Here is a 22,809-nt window from a genome sequence, read left to right as displayed (position 1 = left end):
CTGGGCAGCCGGGGGAGGAAAGAATGGAGGGACTGGGAGTGCAACAGCTGAACCGCACTACGCTTGGAATTAAACACTAAAGCACAGTGCAGACTGGTTTAGGGCTCGAGAATCGAAGGGGTCAGAAACCCTTGTGGGTCATGGGGTTGTTTCAAAGGATCCTAAGTAAACATGTAAAGTGAGGACAACCCTACAGGTTAAGCAGGCCATTTTATGGGCAATTGCACTGAACCTACAGACAATCCCTAGTGTGATGGCAGTATTACGCATCTGCATTTTGTAAAAAAAAATACTAAAATTTAAACACCAATTTGCAGTTTGTATAATTATATTTGAATGAGGAACTCCAAACCTGTAGCACTAAATCTAACCCTAATCATAACTATGAATGATTGTAAATCGAAGGTTTAATTTAAACCCTAACTGAATACTAATCTCAAAATCAACCCTAACTTTTAGTTCCTAAAGAGGTTATATAATGGCGTGTAACTGCATAACCATTTCATTATTACATAGAACGTGCTTACAGTAACTACAATACTAATTGTACAGGCAAACTGACAGCTTCACAAAGCGTGCCCAAATACAGAACAACAAAACAAAATGAAAAGACCAGATAACAAAACATAAAGTTCTCCTATTGTACAATGTCAAAGGACATTTTTCCAGGTTACTCAGAAGCAGAAACTTCTAGACATCTGAACGTGTTTCATAAATGAAGGCTCTTGCGATCTTTGCAATGATGTATGTGCATCAGATGCTGTAGCAAGGCAGTATGCTGTACAGCAATAAGGCAGTATTTTGGACATTATTATATAAAAGAGACATAAACAAGACGGACATGAACATTTCTTGTAAAAGCATTTTAACTTATGGGTCTTGCAGCCCTTCATATGAAATATGTATTGCATTATACTTATAAAGATCTATATTCAAACACAGTTTGCTTCTTCATTATCTCTGCCTCGTGCTGATAACACTGCGTAAAATCCCAGTGGTAATGACACAGCAGAAATATATGTCTGCTGTACAATGTTCAGTGATGTGTACAAAAAATAATTCATTTTTCCTACAGAACACACGTTCCAGTACATCCAAATCTGTTGCTTTCAAATACTGAAATGTCAAATTTTGTAATGACAATAATTTGCTCTTCTGCTCTCTACAGCACATTACAGTGCCTCAACTATAAACAGTGCAGATCATTAAATTATAGCTAAGGGAGTTAAGGGAGTATGTGGGTGTAATGCTACCTGGAATGTCTAGAACGAAGCCCCCAGCATACTGATTTAAGGTGAGATACATGTTTAAAAAGAGATACATTTAAATCAAAATTATTTATGCATGCAAGCTCTCAACCTCTTAGAGGGAACTGAATTGAAATGGTGTTTTGCATGAAAAAGAGAGGAAAAAACACCTCCACCAATACAGCGTATTTACGCACAAGTAACAAGCACATATAAGCAGGAGATGCACACGCCGAGCACAGCAATGAGGTGTGAGAGAGTGCAGTAGCCTGTTAGCATCTCCCAGCTGCAGAGCGGTGTTCTGAGAGCGCAGACCTCTCTAATAGGAAAGACAAGCTCCCCCTCTGCTGGCTAAGCTGCTCCCACAGAGCTGCAGGCTCCCTCGCCCTGTGCAGAGACTCCCTCTCACTTTGGGCTCTGTCTCAAAACGGAAAGCATGAGCTTGTGTTCTTACACTTCCACCAGAGTCACAATCCAGCCTTACCCATCACTGAATATCAGGAATATCAGCCAATCGTACAAGGCACCGTTTCAACAGAGGTGATCCACAAATGGTACACTGTGAACTGAAACGCAGGTGTAAAGTGTACAGTGTGCCACATTACCGTTGCCATGGCCACTCATGGTAATCAACTACTTGTACTTATCTTAGATCATATTTGCTGTACAGCAGAAGCTCAGAGATGCAAACACATTAGGATGGACATCATTTGTAACCAAAAGTCATGCAAAAACTAAAATATTAAGAATGATTAAGCAGTAGTCAGGATCATATTAGAACTTTTTTTCTATGAAGACTTTCTGAATGATATATCTCCTGTTCATAGCCTGCTATCTATGCCCTCTTTAGTAATTGTTGCCTTCCCCACAGCAGAAATATTGCTAAACAATTCATATTGTCTGATGTGCAGTTTATTATGCGTTTTACTCATTATATCACTTAATGCTCAGCTTTCTGAATCAGTGATAATAGGAAGCATAACGAGGCTGCATTGCGTTTGCTACTTCTGGCTTCACACCCATTCAGCTGACCGGTCAATCACTCTGAGCTCTGTATCTCTGGGTTGCTACAGTATCTGTAACAGTGTTTAAATACTGCCTTTTAGGCCAGGTCTCTCCAGGCAGCAGGAAGTCGAGTCTGTGGGGCCCCATTAAGGCTGGTCAGGGCAGATTTTCTCTGTTGGGGGCCAACTCACCGCTCTCTGTGGACAGTTCAGCATGGTACTCTGGGAACTGGCTCTCGGCCGGCACGCTGATGGTGCGACGCAGCAGACGCACTTTACACGACTCAGCACGCCGCTCCTGCACCAGCAAGGGATGGATCTGCGGAAGACGGGAAAAGAGAGAAAGCGCTCAGCCAGAGAAGAAAGGTACAAAAGAACAGTGTTTGTGTCACATCACTGTATATTACAATGACTCAAGCATTAATTTTTTTTTTTAACACAGTCGTGTCATGCACAAAATGACTGCTAGTTATGTAATGCTCTTCTGCTGAGAAAAAGCTGTTTTCCGTGTAGCTAGAGCATGAAACCACAAAGCCAGATTCAGATATGACAAATTCCAAGGAGGGAAAAGGAAAATGAGCAAGCATGCCATGATTGTTCAGAATGAGCGTTTCGGGGAGGATTCCTTTCCGCAGCAGACGGTGAGCACTGCACTCGGATTGATCGGAGAGAGTTCTGGTGCTCTTCAGTGAGTGCTATAATGGACTGGCTCGATACCTGGCCCTCTACTCTCCTCTACTCCGCAGGACTCCACATCGTCTCCGTAATTGCTTAATTGAATTTCACTAAAGATAACATCAGAGAGCAGCTGCCTGCACCCGAAGGCAGAGGAGGAATGGGGACAGGGGAGGAATACTGTGTGATTAACCAGCAATGGCTTGGCATGAAGCAACGCCCAGATTACCTGCACATGTCAATAACTGAGAAAGACAGGATGAGGTCGAATGCCATGGCCGGAAGATTGGGATTTAAACTATGATGGTCCAATGCCAATCTTCGAGTGGCACTTGAATAGTATAGGTTCACATTATACTTAACACAAATGAATCACTGATATTTTTATTGGGATGTTCAGCCACAAATGGGTTTTTCTCCATCAGTGACATGATAAAAACAAGCATAACATTCAAAGATAATAGCAAGGCAGTCTTCAGAATTTATTTTTAGAATCATTTTCATGTATTCGATGTGTAATTTTCTCACAATGTGTCTAAGCAGGTATGGACATGACTGGAAAGAAGACATCTACATTGTAGCTCCAAATGTGTTCACACGCATACACACACACACACACACACACAGACATGTATGTACACACACACACACACCCCAAACCACTGACCAGTCATCCTCACTCTCCAAGCCACTCATAAGCAAAGTACATTTTCTGCACAGGCAAGTGCTCAAATGAATACTGAATCACACAGGCTAAAAGAGTTTCCATTCAACACAACATGGTAATTTCCCTGCAGGTGTTTTTTCTTTAGCATTTATTTAGCCTCTATTTTTGTTGTAGCGCATGGCTAATAAGGACAGTCTATGTTATCTGTATATGTGGGGAAAACAATGTCTATGCGATCTTTATTATTGATGAAAATGCAGGCTTCTTTATTATATTAACAACATGAACAATAATTGTGTAATTAAAATTTTCAGAATTTCATTATAATTGTATATAAATATGGATGAAACATCAGTTAAGAACAGATAATTCGTCTAGAATTCATATAATTTATAAACACCACTGTATTCTGATCGGTAAAATATTTTTAAATTACATAAGCAGCATCCATATTGATTCATCATGGTATAGGAGCCCTCTGCTGGATGATTGGAACTATTGCACACTATTACAGCTTGAATCACATGTATATAAAAATAATGCAGTTCATATTACTTCATCTTCCTTTCCACCCCCCTTTTCCAACAGTAAAAGTAAATTAGATATAAAATGTAAGTAAATATGCTAAAACATACCAAAGACAAGAAAAAGTAAATCCAAGACAGCCACTGATTCAGGCTTCCAACAATCAAAATTTGGAGGACAGGTTCAGGTTTTTTGTTAAAATAAGAAAGGTTTAACCGAATCGCACTCATTGCCCTATCACCAAGGAAACCATCCTCCTCAACTGGAAAACAAGAATAAAAGAAGCACTGCACAATGGATCGACCTAGCCATCTCACTGAAAATATATCAATGGAAAAAATCACAGCTCATGTCAACAACCAATTACGCCATTTTGAGCAAACATGGTATCCATTAAAGTCTACTAGTTTCACAGATAGCTTTACAGATGTTTCTGCTGTATGGCTGATATTCTGGGATGCGGAGCCAGAACGAAGAACTGTCCAGGAGTCCTGGAACCGGCTGTGCCTTGAAAGACTGCCCGTGAAGTATGAAATGTGAATTCAGGCATATTCACTTGCTGATGTATATTTGAAGAAAATGCCCCAGACTGCACTGTGCTTATGAGACTCTAGAGGTGCACCACATGCCCTGCCCTGTCTCTTCCTCTTTATGTGCACTACACATCAGAACTCCAGCCAAGTTCTAATCTATGCCACCCATTAAGGTGACGACGATGGCACATGTTGGGAGTGTGAACAGCTCCTGGGAACTTGTGCGGAGGCGTCTTCCTTTTGATCTTGTTCTGGCCCTGTCCTCCAGTGTTATGACACTGTGTGCGGTGGGCCTTGGCTGGGGGTGTTTGTGTCTGTGCTGGGCGGGCTGTCTGGGGACTGTGGCACATCCTCTCTCCTCTGAGTAGTGGTGTCCAGGTGCCTTCCAGCTGACCGTGGATAAATCCATGCGCATATAGTAGGTATATATTTCTGTGATATGGTGCAACAGAAAGTACAATGGACAATGATGCAATGGAGCGTATGTAGACAGTTCCCGGTTTTGAGGGAAGGCGCGGGTACAAAGGTGTCTCTAATATCCTGTGCTGTAACTCCGTACTCTGTGCTTTGCCTTTTGTGTGATTTCTATTTCTTTTGTGTTTGATACTTTTTTTCAGTTAACTGCTTCTTTTCTTATGTTGTTATTTCTCTTCTGTTGTTTCATCCATCCATCACTTATCTATACCCGCTTCTCCTGGGCTGGGTCACAGGGGGCGGGGGACAGGGGGCTGGAGCCAATCCCAGTGTACATTAGACGAGAGGCAGGAATACACCCTGGATGGGCTGCCAATCTATCGCAGGGCACACACACCATTCACTCACCATCCAATCACACACTCACAACTAAAGGCAATTACAGTCTCCAATTAGCTTACAGTACCTGCATGTTGTTGTACTGTGGGAGGAAATCGGAGTATCTGTTGTTTCATTCCATCATTAATTAAAAATAGTAATAAAATAAAAAAGGCTCTGCTAAAAATATCTGGGGACTGGCAAACTTAACCACACACTTTAAAAGGAAAATGAGTACTGCCCATTTGTTAGACATCAGCCAAAGAAGTCCTGGGGCAAACCATGGCAGCTGTGATTAATGTATCGGTCCACATCTTCATAAAGCTCAGCTTTGACTCCTTTTTCCCTGACAGCTCAGAGTGTCTGTGAGAGCCGGAGAGGGCGGGAGACGCGCGGTCGTCAGGTGCAATTTCCTTCCCTCCCTTCACAGCCCTCCATTAGAGGAGCCGAGAGCAGCCTGAAGGAAAATCGAATCCTGCGAAACGAGCGGCCCGCGTCCTCTGCGCCACTTTGGGAAGGTGAGGCGGCAGCGGACCAGGAACGTCGATACAGCCACTGGCTCCTTCCCAGAACCCTCCCCCTCTTGGGGAAGGAGTCGCTAAGCTCAGACCCTGGGAGTCCAGTTTTGCTTATCTTTTCAGTTCCTTCTCCATCTCACACCCCCTTGTCTTGAGGTAGCATAATTGCCAAAATGAATTTCCCCAAATTAACTTCTACACGGTAAAGCCAAAATGCATAAAAGTACCCTGCTGAGAATTTGCACTTTAACCGCAAGTGAATTGTTTGATTACAAATCAAAAAGTGTGCAGTGCACAGCCAAATCCCAAAAAAATGTCTTTGTCCCAAACATTATGGAGCTCACTGTATATATATATATAATTTTGTGTAATCCACAACACTGTCACGGGCTGTCACGTGTTGGCCACAGAGCCTTGTAAATGAATTGCAGATGGTTCTGTTGCCTGCCAGTCTACCGTTTGCTTGTGGAAATATCATTAAGGGATTGTCTGTTCACCGCTCCTGTTCCAGTGGCTGGAGGTTTATAACATGGGCTTTAGCCAGCTGCTCCGAGCGAGAGATAAGACAGCGCAAATGCAGGGGCCATGCTTCCTTGGCAGCTGTCAGCCTCTCAATGCGACTGTCATTAAAAACAACGCCACCCTGTACCACTCTGCCTGCCTGTGAGAAGACAGGACCAGCAGACAGGGACGGCGCCGTCTCTGTGGCATGTACACTCGCTGGGCTAAAAATGAATTATATCTTGTCCATGAGACAGTGCTGCGCTTCTTACCATCAAAGGCAAAGCTAAGTATCACATAGACATGGGCCAAGTTTTACAAGCACACACTTTAAACTGTACTACTGGCAGCAGGCTTATGAGCAGACAACGGTAATGCAAAAGGAGGGTGGGGGGAGGGCATTTGGATTTTATTTGTTTGTTCTGTTTCATGTGTAACTTCAGCTTTTTAACATCAAAGTGTATGAATTGTGGTTCTTGTGTAGTTTAATTCTGTGGTTCTTGTGTAATTTGGTTCTCATTTAATACACACTGTAATATAGAACTGATTAGATTTTTATAATGCTTTCATTCTGTACTGCTATGCTAATGGTGCCCATAACTTTTTTATTGTCCTCCCTGTGTTATTCTCCTCACGGTTCTTCACTCGTCAGGTTGCACTGATATTACCCTCTGCGTAAGCATCAAAGGGACGCTCAGTCTTTATTGATCTGCCCCGGTCCCTGGACTGCACGGCCATCCCACCTTTCCGCTCTGCTGCAATGCATCTATTCTGATATGCTTCCCCTTAACATCTATTTACCGCCAGCCACTTGCTGCCGAAATGTAAAAGTCTCTGGTTCTAACAGACTGGTCAAGTGAAGTGAAGCTCCCCCGTCTATAGCAAACTCATTTCACTGGTTTTACTTTCAACTTCAGCTCCAGGGAGAAAATGATTCACAATAACTACACCGCCCCTTTCTAGTGTCTCACTCCACAACCCAACACATTCTCTCCTTGACCATCAACCCTAACCCTCCCACCCAGGTTGTTCATAAGGTTTCTTATAAAGTTAACTACCCTGACACTAAACTGTCCTAGACATGCATATCAATATGACTCACATTAATCAATACTATTTTATGACACAGTGATGTTTTGTTTTCATCATTAAAATTGAGCCCTTATGACAAACTCATTCTTTTCTGGAAGCTAAAAGCCAAATGTTTTGATCCTGGTTTTATTTTTCTCCTACACATGCAATTTTTGAAAGCAATAACTGATTTCACTCAGACTTAAGACACTTATTGGTCACAGTATATGTAAGCCTATGTAAAATGCTATTCATCACCCCAACTGATACAGCGACCAAATCTGTTTGTCACACAATTACACCTTCTCAGTATTCACCTATTCATCCATTACTTAAAATATTTACCAGGCTTGATTCTTTTGCCTGTGGCCATACCCAACAAAACATAATTTCAAGGTTTTTATGCATTCATTTGTTTGTCCAAATTCATAAGCTACACTGACTATGGCCACCATTTTCACACAGGCCAAAACATGTAGCCTCTAATGCTACACTATCATTTGAATACAATTTTATGAATAAGTAAACATCGCATTATATTTTATACCAATTTTCCGAGGAAATGTCATGCAATTTGCTGTTGATATGGGAGTATGCTACATTAATAAAAATCCATGGGGGCAAAGCTAGAAAAATGTCAGCAACAGATTCAAAGCTCTTGCATCTACCACTGCACACCCATAGTCACAAATCTTCATTAGGAAAACTTCTGACACAAATTCTTTTTTTGGGCATTGTGGATTTTTCTCACGTAAATCCCAAAAATGGTAAATTCCGCTTGCTGTCCTTTAGTGGCGTATTTTTAAAAAGACCAGGTTGGGTATTCTGCTGTGTGGGTGAATTGCATCTTTTTTCAGGTAGAAAGGCTGTCAGGTTGCCGGGGAGCTCAGAATGATTTTTTTTCACAGCCTAATTTCCTACAATCACTTGCAGCTGCACAGGAGACGTATCCAAGTTAATGTCTTGTTTTCTTACAAAGTCACGCTTCACTGTGGTGGGTAAACTACAAATGATATATCATATATTTTCCCTACATGCCTTGGGGTGGAAAAATAGGAAGGTGAGATACAAATGTAGTAGCAGCACCTATGTCATAAATGAAAAGATATCCGCACACCGAAATTAAAAGCTCCCAAGAATTTATTGAATTAACAATGCAAAGTTTTGGTCGTAGAGACCTTCATCCAGCATGTTCATTGCCTGATGAAGGTTTTTGCAACCCAGCGTTGTGTTGTTATTTCAATAAATTCCCGGGAGCTCTTAATAGTGTTGTGCTAATATCTTTTTCTTCTTGGAGTTTACATTTTTTATCCTGCACCTGAACCCAACTTGGGCTGGATGTACACACTAATATCTTTCCTTTGTTGTGCCAATATCAAACAATTGATTAGTAAACTATTCGCCAGTGTCCAGCTCTCGCCTTATAAAATGAGAGCAGGGAATTCCTGGAATATTCTAATGCAGGTTTTCCATCTCAGCAGTAACTTTCAATTTACTTGAACTCCCATCCTCCATTTATATGAAGGGCATCTGAAGACTAAATTCAGCTAATCAACAACAAACTAAACACTTCAGCAACCAAGCTGACCTTTCCCCACACAAAATGTATGCCTATATTTAAGAAAATCAGACATGGAGTGACAAAGTGTGAATGAAGCATTGTGTCTCACATCGCTGTATACGCATGGAAGTAAGCAAGCTTACACCTTACAGGGACAGCACTCAATCACAGCCTTTCCCTCTCACACTCAGTCAAATGTGCTCTCTCTCCAAATGCAATTACAGCAGACTGGCAGGTCCAGAGAACGGGTGCAGACGTGTGGATCCGCAAAGGAACACACAGACAGGAGTGTATACACACATACTTTGGTTTATTCTATATTGCCATTTGTTAGCAACACCAAACAGGGCAAATATTTTTTTGCTACAAAACATTATATCCATAGTTTTGTAATTCCTCAAGGATTTGGTGAAAAAGAATAAAAATTTATTTTACCCAACGCACGGATACAATGTACGGTAAGCTGCATTACATATTTTCAAGTGAAGTGAAAATAGAAAAAAAGACATTTGTGTGTTCCAGATGGGAGCTGTGCACCAATCTGTCACTATGATAAACTACAGCACAAGGAACGCTCTGATGGTAGATTTGTTTCACTACCTTAAAAAATAAATAATAAAAAAGGCTCTTTGTGAGGAATAAAAGGAAGGGAAATAAAGCAAAGGAAGACAAAAGAACAGCAGAACAGGAGAAGACAGAGTAAGAGAAGGAATGAGAAATGGAGAGGAAGAAACTGATAGAGAGAAAGATCAAAAAAGAGGTAGGGGAAAAGGGAGAGGAAGTGAAAAAAAAAGAATATTTTCAGGAAATAAAACAGTAGGGGATTATTCAGACCTCAGATTAGTTCATGTCCACTGCCATTAACTCCTAGGGACTGACACTGAGCCCTCACAAACAGGCATGTCATGTAGGTGAACACCACAGTAACCTGAGAGAAGCCAAAGAGAGCAGCCAAAGGTAGCTTCAAGCGTAATGCAGTGCAACGTAATGCTGTACAAATAAAATATCATCATCCCCGACAGAGGAAAGACCTGAAAACATGTAAGCTGTTTTGTCTCAGCTCTGTTTCTGCCAAGAACTTACAGAAATGCAGCCTCGCGACTACAATACATTGTGATGTTAGTGGCCACTGACACAAGCCCTTAGTAGCCTCTGCTGCCCCTGCCTTCAGTACTGATGCAAGGCTAAACCATGGACTTCTGGTTCCAGGAGCAATTACAATGTGTTTTCTGTCTGGCCCAATAAAAACAATGCAAGTGGAACATGGAAACACAGGTGGAGAGGAAAAAGGACTGGGAGCAGTGTGGCCACACCTGTCCCCATGCCAGGCATCATCTAAAAGTGAAAGGTACAGTTGGTTCAGTCCCGAGTAGCCTAGCAAACCAACAATCCACCATTGTTTTAACTATGAGCACATATATTAGCATATAGATAAGCAATAAATACTTTGTATGCTGTTAAAACTATGAGCGGATAATTGTTGTGCCTGGTTGGGCCAGGCCATGGGCCCGAGAAGGTCTGCAAGAAATAATGCAATGGAAACATAAACATGAGTTCTGCCAGCTTTTGATTCATGGGTTGTGGCTGTTGTTCCCCTTTGCTCACTAATGGTGACTAGTGGGAGCGGTCACACTTTCTGAAGGAGATTTCAGCTCTGCAATACAACGTCTCAAGTCCCCAACACCCCACCTCCACTTCACCAGCACACCGTGACATCCAGGACACAGCCAAGCCTAATGCAGACCATTTGGGGGTAAATACCTCTTCTTTGTCCAGTAAAAGCAGCTGACAGTCAGTAACTACGCAGAACTTGGGGTTCCATACCGTTCGCTCAGCAAATGGGTGACCACAGGAGATCCAGTGGGTTGGGTGGCTCTTCATGTCTGCAACATTAAAAGACAGGAAATAATAAAAAACATATTTGTGAATGAGAGGACATAATGCATCAATTAAATATTCAAAAAAATGTTTATAAAAAAACTGTCAAAAACTATATCTTGCTATAACCTGTCACAAGGAACTGGTAGAGCATAGGGATGATAGTGCTTACAGTAGGCTACAAAACAAGGATATGCAACAAAATGCATTTCGAAACAGTAACATTGAATCATCTCTTGAATAATACATTGGCATATTTTTAAAAGTAGATTACTGCATATCTTTTCCATTCATGGTTAAAACATTTTAAAATGCCATGCATAACTTTGTAACTAACATATTTAAATGCAATGTGTACAAGGTTTCCCATTAGAGGTCAGAGTTTTCAAAATGAACATGAAGAAAAGGAAGGTAGTATGTTTTTGAACTGGGTAATAAAAGCTCTCATTAAGAGCAACAGACATGTTTGCAGTGTTCAAAGTGCTGAACGGAATCATCATCCTATGCAAATCATTTTCTGATCTGATTATTGAGGGAAGTCGTGCCATTAGATTTAGGAGGGAGTGGACAGCCAGGTACAGGAAGCATACACTTGGTAAACAGCGAGAGGAGAGAACCATCTAGATTTTATACATGCTGAAATACTTAGCCAAATAATTATCTCAAATTTAAAAGAGGAATTTGCCTCTTATTTCTGTAGTGAATCGGGGAATGGTGGTCCTGGATAACAAGAACCTTGAGAGAGCCATAAAAACACCTGAATGACAACCTCACATTTCTGTTTGCTTCCATAATTTCAGCCTTCTGGAATCTGCGCCACTACAATATTTTCCATGTCAAGTGTCTGATAAAGTACAATTGCTGTATTCATAATGTCTTGATGTGAATTGCATTTGAATTGAATTCATTTTTCAGAGGTGAACTGAGTTGTTACTATTAAATATGAAAGTAGATGATACTTAACCACATGAATGTATGAAATAATTATATATTTTTTTCATTTGCATCTCAAAACTGCCTTCCTGCCTTGACTGATGTGTAAAATGACCCAGTTACCCAGTATATAAAGCTTTAAATGGGACATTTGTGTAAACATGCAGCCATGTTTAAACATTACATTACGTTACATTACATTTATTTGGCAGACGCTTTTATCCAAAGCGACATACAAAAAGTGCATTTCATGGTCATAGACGACTACTAAACACAGGTTTAAACAATAAGATACAATACTTAATTTGTACAGCTATTTCTAGCCAAGAACACAGTTTAGTTCACACAGCGAACACTATTCTGACCTAACCTCTGCAAAGCCAACTAGGCAGAAGAATAAGCTACAGTATTAGGACCAATACAAATTACCAAAAAGTGCTGGGATGGGGCAACATGTAACAAGTGTCATGAAAAGGGGGGGGGTGGTGGATTTAGAGTGAAATATACAGCGTGGTGGTAGTTAGTCCAGGTATAGTCTGAAGAGATGAGTCTTCAGGCCACGACGGAAGATGGGTAGTGAGGGGGAGGTTCGAAGAGGGACGGGGAGTTTGTTCCACCACACATAAATGAACATAAAGCCTGAACAAACAGTATGAGAGTAGCTTAAGAGATGCAGAATTATGGACAGTGCTGTATTTCCTATATGGCAACCAAATGTTTCTCTGTACACCAGAGGTTTCGCAGTTTCATTTTTGAAAAGCTTTGCTCAGTGAAAATAGGCCAGAAAAGTCAGATGAGCAAAGCACTGACAGCTATCTTTTAAAATAGGCAGGCTTCTTGGCAACAAGTCTCCACGTACTAGAAAATCTGTGCATCCCTAAGCAGCACACATACATGCACAAATTGCATCAGAGTGACTGGCTGCTTCTTCCAGTGGGTGTTTCAGATACATGAAGAAAAGCAGGGAAAGCAGACTGGATTTGCTCCTTAATCGTTCCGCCTGTCTGTGCTGTCTCTTTGATCACAGCACGCTTGTGGCCAGGTACAGTGGCCCTTCCACAGGGATCTGTGAAGACGCCAGATCCATCACAGACAGAATCGTAAGCCTCTCACTGGCTGGACTGAAGCCGCAAGGTTTGAGTGAACGCAGGGGCTCAAAAACTGAGCTTTGGTTCCAGAGTGAGCCGCTGTTCCATTAAATAGAATAGAACTCAAAGCTAATTTGAAAATCTGCCTGTCACCGGATCACATGACCTGTAAGCTTTTCAGAATCTATTACATTGGAGAGGGAAAATAATAATACACACAAATCAGTCTCTGGGTTATGAATAGCCTCGTAAATACCCCCACAGTTTAGCAGTGCACTAAATCAAGCCGGTCTCAGAAATCAAAGCTTACTGACCTGCTGGAAACAAATTATCACCAAGACTGGAAATCGATGTGCCGAAGATTATGAAAAACCAAGAAAAAATATATGAAACAGAAATGTGAACTACTTGGGTTATGTTCCAATTCACAATCACCAGTAAGTTTTACCCATTCAAAATTTTTCATTTGCGGGTCATTTTTAAATTAGCTTGATGATGTCATGATGAGACCATATTCCCTCTTGTGAGTGAATGAGAGTGAATTATTGTAGTTCAAGTATTCAACTTTGGAGTCATATGCTAGAATACCTACTCTGACATTCATAATCAAGAAATGTCTTTACCAGAGAGTTATAAACCAATGAGGGGGCAAAATCCCTCACACTGGCCACATCTAACTAGCAAGCTATATGTATAGCTATATAGTACCTGAAATGTATAAACTGGAATGCATACAGGAATGTGCATGTGCTAATGCACCCAAATTATAATGGCAATTACACTGTAATAATTTCCATTCCATTTAGGCATTTAAAAAAGCCTTACATGTAACCTGGTAGGCCACAGAGCTAAAGGATAGATTCTCCCACAGTTATCATTTCCATCATATTCAGAGATAAAGTACAAAATTAAGTTACTATAAAAAGTATATACTTCATGGCAAAGTTGAGCTGACAAAGCATCTATTTTAATTACAGCGCTCTTATGCCTGAAAAAGGATTATCTCTGCCAATTTACTAGTTAGCTGTTCAATGTCATGCTTCTAATTCAGCATGTATTTAAAGGATGTTCATCACTGATTTCAGTTCACAGTCAGCTTTTTTCAGCTGTCATAGTTGGGGGAATTTGAAACTGACAGGCAGGTGGGGGGAGGGGGGCTCAAAAGGCCTGGACTAGAAAGTTTGATTTGGGACGCGGGCCCCACAGAGACGGCATTTGCACAGCAGCCAGCATTTCACGTTACACTCCTGTTCAAATCAACTCCACAGATATTAGAAGCAAGCTCTTTTTTGATAAACTACTATATATTACACCACATGTTGTTATATGCTATAGCCTACTTTCCAGACTCAGTCGTATGGAGGAACCACTGAGGAACTGCTGACAAAGGTTCCTTCATTTTTCTTCTTCTGACATGCTGGGACTCAACCCAAAGTGGGGATAATTTTATTTCCAGCTCCCAGAAGGGGAAATATAGAGGGAAGGCCAAGGCAATGCAATGTTACATAATGGACCAGAACACGGCCCAATCAATAATGCTTAACTGCAACTGTGGTGTGGAGTGGGCCGCACTGGGGCCATGGGTGAGGGTGGAGGCTTTGTACACAGGAGGAATTTGTCTTTAATAGTCTTCTGATATAAAACCTGCAAAGCTTCGGTTTAGCAGGTATATACACTGAATAGAAAGGAACTGATTTCAGATTCCTTCCCTTTCCTAAATGCAAAAGGAAATATATTAAATATGGTATTGGGTCAAGTAGATTTCAAAGGTGAAACGTCTGATGGCCTATGCATTAATACAGACAACAAAAAGATATATTAAGATTAAAATAACATTTTAAAAGACATATTACACAAAATAATTGTATTTACATTAATTTAAAATATTTTAATATCCATAATAAGCCTTAGAAAATGAGATGACTGGATTGCTCTGAGTATAAGGTATCTAATGTGCAGCATGTAAGCCATAACAAGGGTAAACCTTACATTGGTTTATGCCATTATCAGCCAACCCTGATGACAGTGTATTTATATTTCCACTGTCAATTTCCTATGTCATGTGCGGGAAGTAATAAGATAAAAAGGTAACCATAGCAAAGGGTATGTAGGCAGTTGGAATGACACAGATAAGAGCCGTCCCAGTAAGATTTGCACTCATCAGCACAGATTCTCATCGCTGCAGTTATTGGTTGAAAAAACATCAATACTATTCAAATGAATGTCAACATTTAGTTTACTTCGGTTTCACAAGAGGTAAGACATATACAATGGGGTTTTCCTGATTTATGAGCACTGCAGTTTTTATGTTGAAGGTTTTAATTATGCTGGCTTTATTTGTGTGGAGACAGAAACTTTAAAGCCCTACAAAGTCACCAAAAAAGAACAAAATCAATGCTCTGACAGAATGAACAGGACGAGCGATAAAGAAATTGATCGATACTCCTTTTTACAGGTGTTTTTCAAAAGATTTCTGGCTCCCTTTAGCCAATGAGTAACAGAAAAGGGGTGTTAGTCTCTATAGTGCTTAAAAGAAACCTAATTCTTTCCCCCCCAGTATTTACACTAAACTATAATGTAGTTCAGCCCATTCCATATGTATTGAGTCAAACTGTCAAATAGACTACCCCAAATTATGCAGCCGTGTAAAAAAAAATGTCTGACACACTTAGAGGATAAAACATGCTATTGGGACAAAACAGCATGGGTCTGTAAATCAGGGCAAATGTGTGGATAAAATTAAAATGAGCAATGGCAGCACCTCAAAATCAGTTCTAGTCTTAAATTCACAAGCTTAAACTCCAAAATCCATATTCTTGAAAATGCAAAACCATTCCAACTCATTTTCAGCTGCATCTCCAATCCCAACCTGACCACATCAAACAGAAGATTACTTTATGGACCTGCCACACATGACTCCTTATCACCAGACAACCATATGTTCAGGAAGAAGGGTTTGTGTGTGCTCTATTTTCCTCGCACTATATCACTCACCCTGTTTATACATAACTCTCACACAGAAATCAGGACTGACCTGCTTTTCGATTCATGACCTTGTGCTGCAGAACTCATATTTCTGATATTTGTCTCCTAAGGCAGATATACATTGTGTCATATTCAGCAAAAGGATAATGTGCATCTGAAGTGTCCAGATTAGAAAGAGCATCTATGAGAAATATTAATATTAGTTCCCTGATGTGAATCCAGACAGTAATGGAAAAATGTGACATACCAGCAGAAAAAGTTTTTTCCCCATGTTTGATACACTAATCAAATGCAATCTGGTAGCAAACATTTACTGGTAGTTTTTAATTATTAGTATGTGAGTGGAAGGGTAGACAATAGATGATGAGGTTTTAATTAGTTACAAGGAACTGCCTCCCAAGCAACATTAGAGCTCAGTGATTTTATTCAATTATTTTTCCACATATGCCATTTTCTCAAATCAGTCTCCTCTTTAACAGAACAAAAATAGCTCCTTAATGCACATTTGGCCGTGGCTTTTCTCTTCAGTGAGCCAAAGAGCAGACAGCGTGTCATAAAGAGAATCCCCACTTCTTGCTCCTGGACAAAACTATCAGACATTTCATAACAAGGCAAGTCATTCCACAGCACAGTGTGCAGCACTCACTCCCCTGTCACAGAGAGTAAGGGAGAACAATGGGTCATGTATTTCAGTCTCTCTGCCCTCGCAGCGACCATTCCACTGTGCCCAGGCAAGAAATCACTGAGGATCAGGGTTGTGTCCAACAAACAGCCTGCATTATACAGAGAGGAATGTTGAGCAGTTCAGTGGTCAGCAGTGTCTATGCATTTTAATTACCAACCACCAAAACAATAAGCAGCATAAAATACATTTTCTCATGCAAGTGTGCGATCCAGTTGACTCCAGTGCCCCTGGAGATGTGTATCATAGGCAGAAGGAAATGTTTGAAACCTTGTTCTTGTTGATAAAGAAGCATTTTATTTCTGCTGAATTTATGTTAGTCAAGCAGGCAAAAAACCAAACTTTTGACGCTTCAATAAATCGTGAAAAAAGATGATATGTATCGTCACAAAGAGGTCCTTGACCTACAAACCAGCTGCCAGACTGGTGCAGGCTGGGAGCACCTCTTTGCTCCACCTACACATCGACAGGCCAGGGTGACACAAACACAGTTTGCTTGAATTGCCATTGCACCTGCAGAGACTTGAGGCTCTAAGCCCATTAGCTATCACCAAGTCTTTGTTTCTCCAACATGCCTAGTAGCAAACAGATAGCTCCACAGAAAGTTTATTTTGAATTCAATAACTACACACACTACACACAGACATTCTTATTTTATCTATATTCCTAATGGACACATGCCATTAAGATTTCAAAGAGAGTAGAAAATGAGAAACTATGGTTTTTTTCATATACTGATGGCAGAAGAACTGCTCTTGGAAGCACAGCAACTCATTCAAACATGCAGAAATTCTTGTACTAAATGTTTCTCATTATTTTTAGGTTTATGTGTCAATTATAGCAAAATGGTAATTATGTCGTATTCAAGTTTGATGTATTATTTAATTATATGCTACTTTCGCACAGCATCCCTAGGTAGACACAATTTAAAGGGAGTACATCACTTTCAACTCATTATCAACTTTTCCTGGTATAGTACACTCTAAGTACATGACTAGCAGTAAGCACAGCTCATCTCACAAAAATCATATGCACACAAGTTGACTGGTCAAAGGAATACCTAATGCAGCATTATAAACATATTTTCTGGGGCCTATCTACTCTGTTTCTCCAACGTGACACTTCTCCATTCCACACAGTATAAAAGCAGCCAATCAAAACGGGGGGATCTGATTCTTCATCATCAAACAATCAACCAGTTCAATCCACTGTTTGCAACTACAATTGTACTTACTAAGCAAAATATTACACCCCAGGTCAGATAGAGACAGCTACAGTCAGAACTTTCATTTTATTTCTAATCATTCTCTCTGAGCCAGCATTTAAAATTTATGACTTTTAAAATAATTGGGGGAAAAAAGTGAAAACAACACTTTTTCATGATAAGCTTGAGAAAAAATAATTTATTAAAGCCATTAATTTATTATGTTCATTATGTTTTGGTTCAAATGGAGGTCCTTGGGTCCCCATTCATTTTGTAATTAATATAGCTGTATGAATAATCAAGTCAAGTTAATTTACTGCAATTACAGTTGTGAAAAAGTACAGCTATTAAGGGTTTAGGGGATACTGTAACACTGTTTATTCCATTTTCATTTTATGTGACTTTTAATTTTTTTTTTCCTAAAGTCAATAAACAAGCAATTGCAAATTGATCCATCGGTTACATAAAACACAGATGCTGAAATCACACAATGGTGAAACAATAAAATAAAAATGCACTTATGATATATTAGCAGGTGGATTCAATTTCACTACAGATTCATGCTACATAGGGCGTAGAAGAAAAAGCATAGTTTTTGGCATTTCACCACATCATAAATGTAAATTTTATATCAGAAATCCAAAACTATGCTACCAGCAAAGTGAATAAACTATGGACAATAGTTTGGTGAGGGTGTGCAAAAATGATGTTAAGAGAAAAAGAGGTTAAGGATTCAAGGTTAGTACTGCCTGATGGGACCTGACTATATATGGCATTGCAGGTCAGGAGGAAGATCTTAAAATCAATATTGGATGACACAGACATGCCCCACATCACTGCCCCAGGATGTTGTGGATGCGAAATACCAAGTTTTGCAGACACTACCCTGCAGTGAGCTCAGAGAGCAGCAAGGCCTGTGACCTGAGAGTAGTAGAGTCAAAACAGACAGGTACCCAGTAATGGTTTGAATCTAGCTACTGTTTGTCATATTCAAGGTGAAAAGAATGTGCTTTATTATGATAGACATAAGTCCCCATGATGCCAATTCCAGTATTTAAATGTCAAATAACTGACTATTACATAACATAACATAACTATTTACCTCTTCCTGATTTTTTCTATTACTGTATATTTGTTATACTCAGTGGTTTCCGATCTTTATACAAAATGTAATATTAGACAAAGTGAAACATTTTTTTAAAAATTTGTTCATTTATTGAATTAAAAAAAGTTATCAAACCCTTATATCACCCATGTGAAAATGTAATGTTCCCCTTAGTTACTAAATCAATTAATTAACCAAATTATAACTGAAAATTAGATACAGCTGATTGAACACAGCCAGGCTTGATTGCAGCCAGCCCTTTTGAATCTAAACCTCATTTATATTGAACCTTACCATCAGAGTCAAGTAGTCAAATTTTCTACGAGAACACTATGTTTCTATCAAAGGAAATTCCAGAAGAAATGAGAAAAAAGTTGTTGAAATACAGTATATCTGGAAAGAGTTACAAAGCCATTTCAAAAGCTCTGGGACTCCACTGAAACACAGTGAGAGCCATTATCTCTGAATGGAGAACCCTTGGAACAGTGGTGAAGAGTCCCAAGAGTGCTGAAAGGGCGCAGCAACAACTCATCTTGCCATTATTGAAGGAACCATGAATTCTGACTGGAACCAGAAAATTCTTAAGGAGAATGTCCAGTCACCTGTCTGAGCTGAAGCTGAAACGTAACTGGGTGATGCAGCAAGGCAATGATCCATAATACAAAAGCAAGCCCACATCAGAAAGCCTGAAAAGAAACTAAATTAAAGTTTTGGAGTGGCCTAGTCAAAGTCCTGACTTGAACCCAATAGAGATGTTGTGGCAGGACCTGAAATGAGCAAAACCTACCAATTTGTCTGAATTAAAGCTGTTTTGCAAAATACAGCAGGCTAAAATTCCTCCACAGTGATTTGAAAGACTGATATCAAATTATAGGAAGCATTTGGTTGCAGTTATTGCTGCTAAAGGTGGTGCAATTAGTTATTAAGTTTAAGGGGGCAATTATATTTTATATGAGTGTTTATCATGAAATAAACGAATCAATAATTTAAAAAATGTCTTTTGTGTTTACTCCAGTTCCGTTTGTCAAATATTAAACATTGTCAGGAAGGAAATTTATAAAGAAAATTATTAAGGAATTATTAAGGAAATTTCAACAGATCTCAAGTGCTGTCGCTAGTCTCTTTGCAATATGCATGACCGAATCCAAAGCATGTATCAAGGATTAGTAAGTTAGTAATTAGCAGAAATGAAATTAACACACTGTATTGCAAAATTAATTGAAATTACAACTGTAGATGGTATGGTACAGTATCCATTGGATTTGGAGAGCAGCTGCTCCCCAGAAAATTCTGCACTTGCCTGATTATAAAATAAATCACTTTCAAACAAACAGGAAAATTAGAAGCTGTCAAAAACACAAGAAAATTGGTTACTCATGTTATTAAACATGAATTAGCATCAATTAATATTTAATTAAAAAGTATTCACAATGAAAAGTATTCACAGTGCTAAAAATACTTTAGGTCTTAAACAATTTAATAATAATCTTTAAAATTGAAAAGAATATTCCACATAGTACTTCTCATAAAAACATAGTTAAGTAAAATTGCTATCCCAATGGATATTTACTGCCTAATTAACTGTGATTTGAGTATTATTTGTAGACGTGTTTCAAAGACAGCTGGATAGCTAAAATACATGATAGGTAATACAGGAGATTTTGCCAACACAGAGATATCCCTAAAATGACTGTCAAACAAATCAATTAGCATTCTCTAAGACATCAGGGTCTGCTCCTATGTTGGCTAAAACCAAATATATTCATTTTTAATGCAGCTTCACAGTTACCAAATTATCATCCCATGTTGATACTATGTGAAATATATGAAGACAGTACTACTCCACTAAGTAGCTCTTAGTGCTAAGATAGCCATGGGATAATTAGCCAGCTTTTCATTAAGATGATAATCCTTTACCACAGAAGAATATGCTCAAGAGTCTGCTTACAGCTGGTTTTCCACTCCAAGAAAACTAACTTTAACATAATGGAAACAGAAAAACATTCCACAAGGAATTACAGTAGAAACCACAATGCATTCCTATTATGAACTGCAACCAGATTTTGTGTGTAATTGACATTTCAATGTCCATTTGTCTGTCCATGTAGTGCAAGTACTGCCTGGTATAATTCAGCTGGGATGCTGCAAGACATTTAACAGCATACCCACAGGCAACCTATAAACCCACTTTCAACAAGCAATGAGAATAGCATTTACTTTGGATTTTTTGCACATTCTCTTTTAATGTGCAGGTTGCTAGCAAGGTTTTCAAATGCTCCCAAGAGCAAATGCTCCTACATGAAACTTGATTAAGTAAATGATTTCCTTTGCAAAATACAAATCACACAAAAAGCATATAGAAAACACAACAAACTGATGAATGCAGGCCATGCAAGTAGGTTTGCAGGGAGCAATTTATTTTACGGTCAGTCAGTTAATCCGCCCTGCTGCACGGTAGTCCGTTTTGTTGTGCAACAAAACTGAACTCGCTCTCCTTCCCTGGACCAACGGCTTAGATTACAGTGCTCCTCAAAGGCTTGCGCTTCACGGACACACACACAAACAGAGAGAGGAAAGGAAAATGATGAAAGTAGAGGGGAAAAACAGAGGCTATTTACCTGTCATGGAATCAGAAGACATGCTGTCCTGCTTCTGCATTTCCTTCCAGGGTCCTTGCATGTATGTGTATTGTGTGCATGTGTGTGCGTGTGAGCGCGTGTGTGTTTTAATGAAGGCGCCAGAGCAGCAAAGTGAATGTCGTTCTGGAGCCGTGATGACAGCCAAGTGATGCCCGTTTTATTACCGGGGCAATATTAGCCTGCGCCCGCACGCATGATACACTGAACGCTAGCTGTTTAACACATATTAAAGAAATCAACAGCAGAGGACTGAGCGAGCGAGGGAGAGGGAATGAGGCAGGGAGGGAGGAGAGGGAGAAAGCAATCACCTTTAGTGCACAGTTACACATTCAGGGCTCAGCCATTACTCTTCCTTCCCCTCCACATAACCTTGCTGTGCCGGCAGAATGCTAAGCCTGTGCTCACACTCTCACAGTCTTTGCTATTCTGCCTGTGCGCCGTATTTACGTCCGTGCGTGTGTGCCGTGTGTGTGTGTGTGAGAGAGTTTATACAACGTGTATATGTGTGTGCATGTGCATGTATTTATATACATGCTCATGCATAAGTGTGTGTCCGTGTGTCAATACATATCTGCATGTATAAGTGTGTATGTATATGCATGTGCATATGTATGCGTGTGTACACATGTGCATGTATCTGCGCATGAGTGCATGCGTGTGTCTCAACCTCCTGAAGTACCCACTGTAAATATTCAACATCCCTTGCTAAAAATTTCATCAATTTTCCCAGTTGGGGAAGTGAACAGATAAGACTGCATTCTGCCATGCTGCTTCTTTACATACAGCTCATTTAATGCCCTGGTGTAGCAGGGTTAAATATGGTAACACGGCACCAGTCATAGCACAAGGCACTGAATTAAATATGTGCATTAAATCACACCACTGCCCCTATGACAGCGGCGCATAAATGATGATCCCCGTTATTTTATCATGAGGACAAAAAGCAGAGCTATAATGCACCTGGATATTACATTATCTGCAATATAAACAGGATGCTGATCTAACAATTGGGAAGAGAATATGCAAATAACTTCATTCAGGTGTATATTTGAGTGTATTTTCATATAGCTAATACAGCTATATATATTAGCTATATAGCTAATTCCCATACATATTTATTAGATTAGGAGAGATTAAATGGCGTCAATGTAAAATAAGGCAAATGCCTTGTAATTCAAACAAATCGAATCATTCTATATCC

The 22,809-nt window shown here is 39.8% G+C and overlaps 1 protein-coding gene across 4 annotated transcripts in view; it reads right to left on the bottom strand.

Moving 5' to 3' along the window:
- The window catches only part of LOC135239253 (disabled homolog 2-interacting protein-like), a 247,700-nt gene that overhangs the window by 206,364 nt on the left and 18,527 nt on the right, over nt 1-22,809 (bottom strand). For all 4 annotated transcript variants that reach the window (XM_064307789.1, XM_064307787.1, XM_064307788.1 and 1 more), the window contains exons 4-5: nt 10,856-10,977; nt 2,444-2,570 (exon numbers count right to left, since the gene is read on the bottom strand). In XM_064307789.1, the coding sequence (XP_064163859.1) occupies nt 2,444-2,570; nt 10,856-10,977 (249 nt within the window). The remainder of the gene's footprint in view (nt 1-2,443; nt 2,571-10,855; nt 10,978-22,809) is intronic.

Source organism: Anguilla rostrata, chromosome 14 (assembly GCF_018555375.3).
Source record: "Anguilla rostrata isolate EN2019 chromosome 14, ASM1855537v3, whole genome shotgun sequence".
NCBI lineage: Eukaryota > Metazoa > Chordata > Actinopteri > Anguilliformes > Anguillidae > Anguilla > Anguilla rostrata.
The sequence above is the reverse complement of the archived record's forward strand: the minus strand, read 5'-3'. Positions and strand labels throughout refer to the sequence as shown.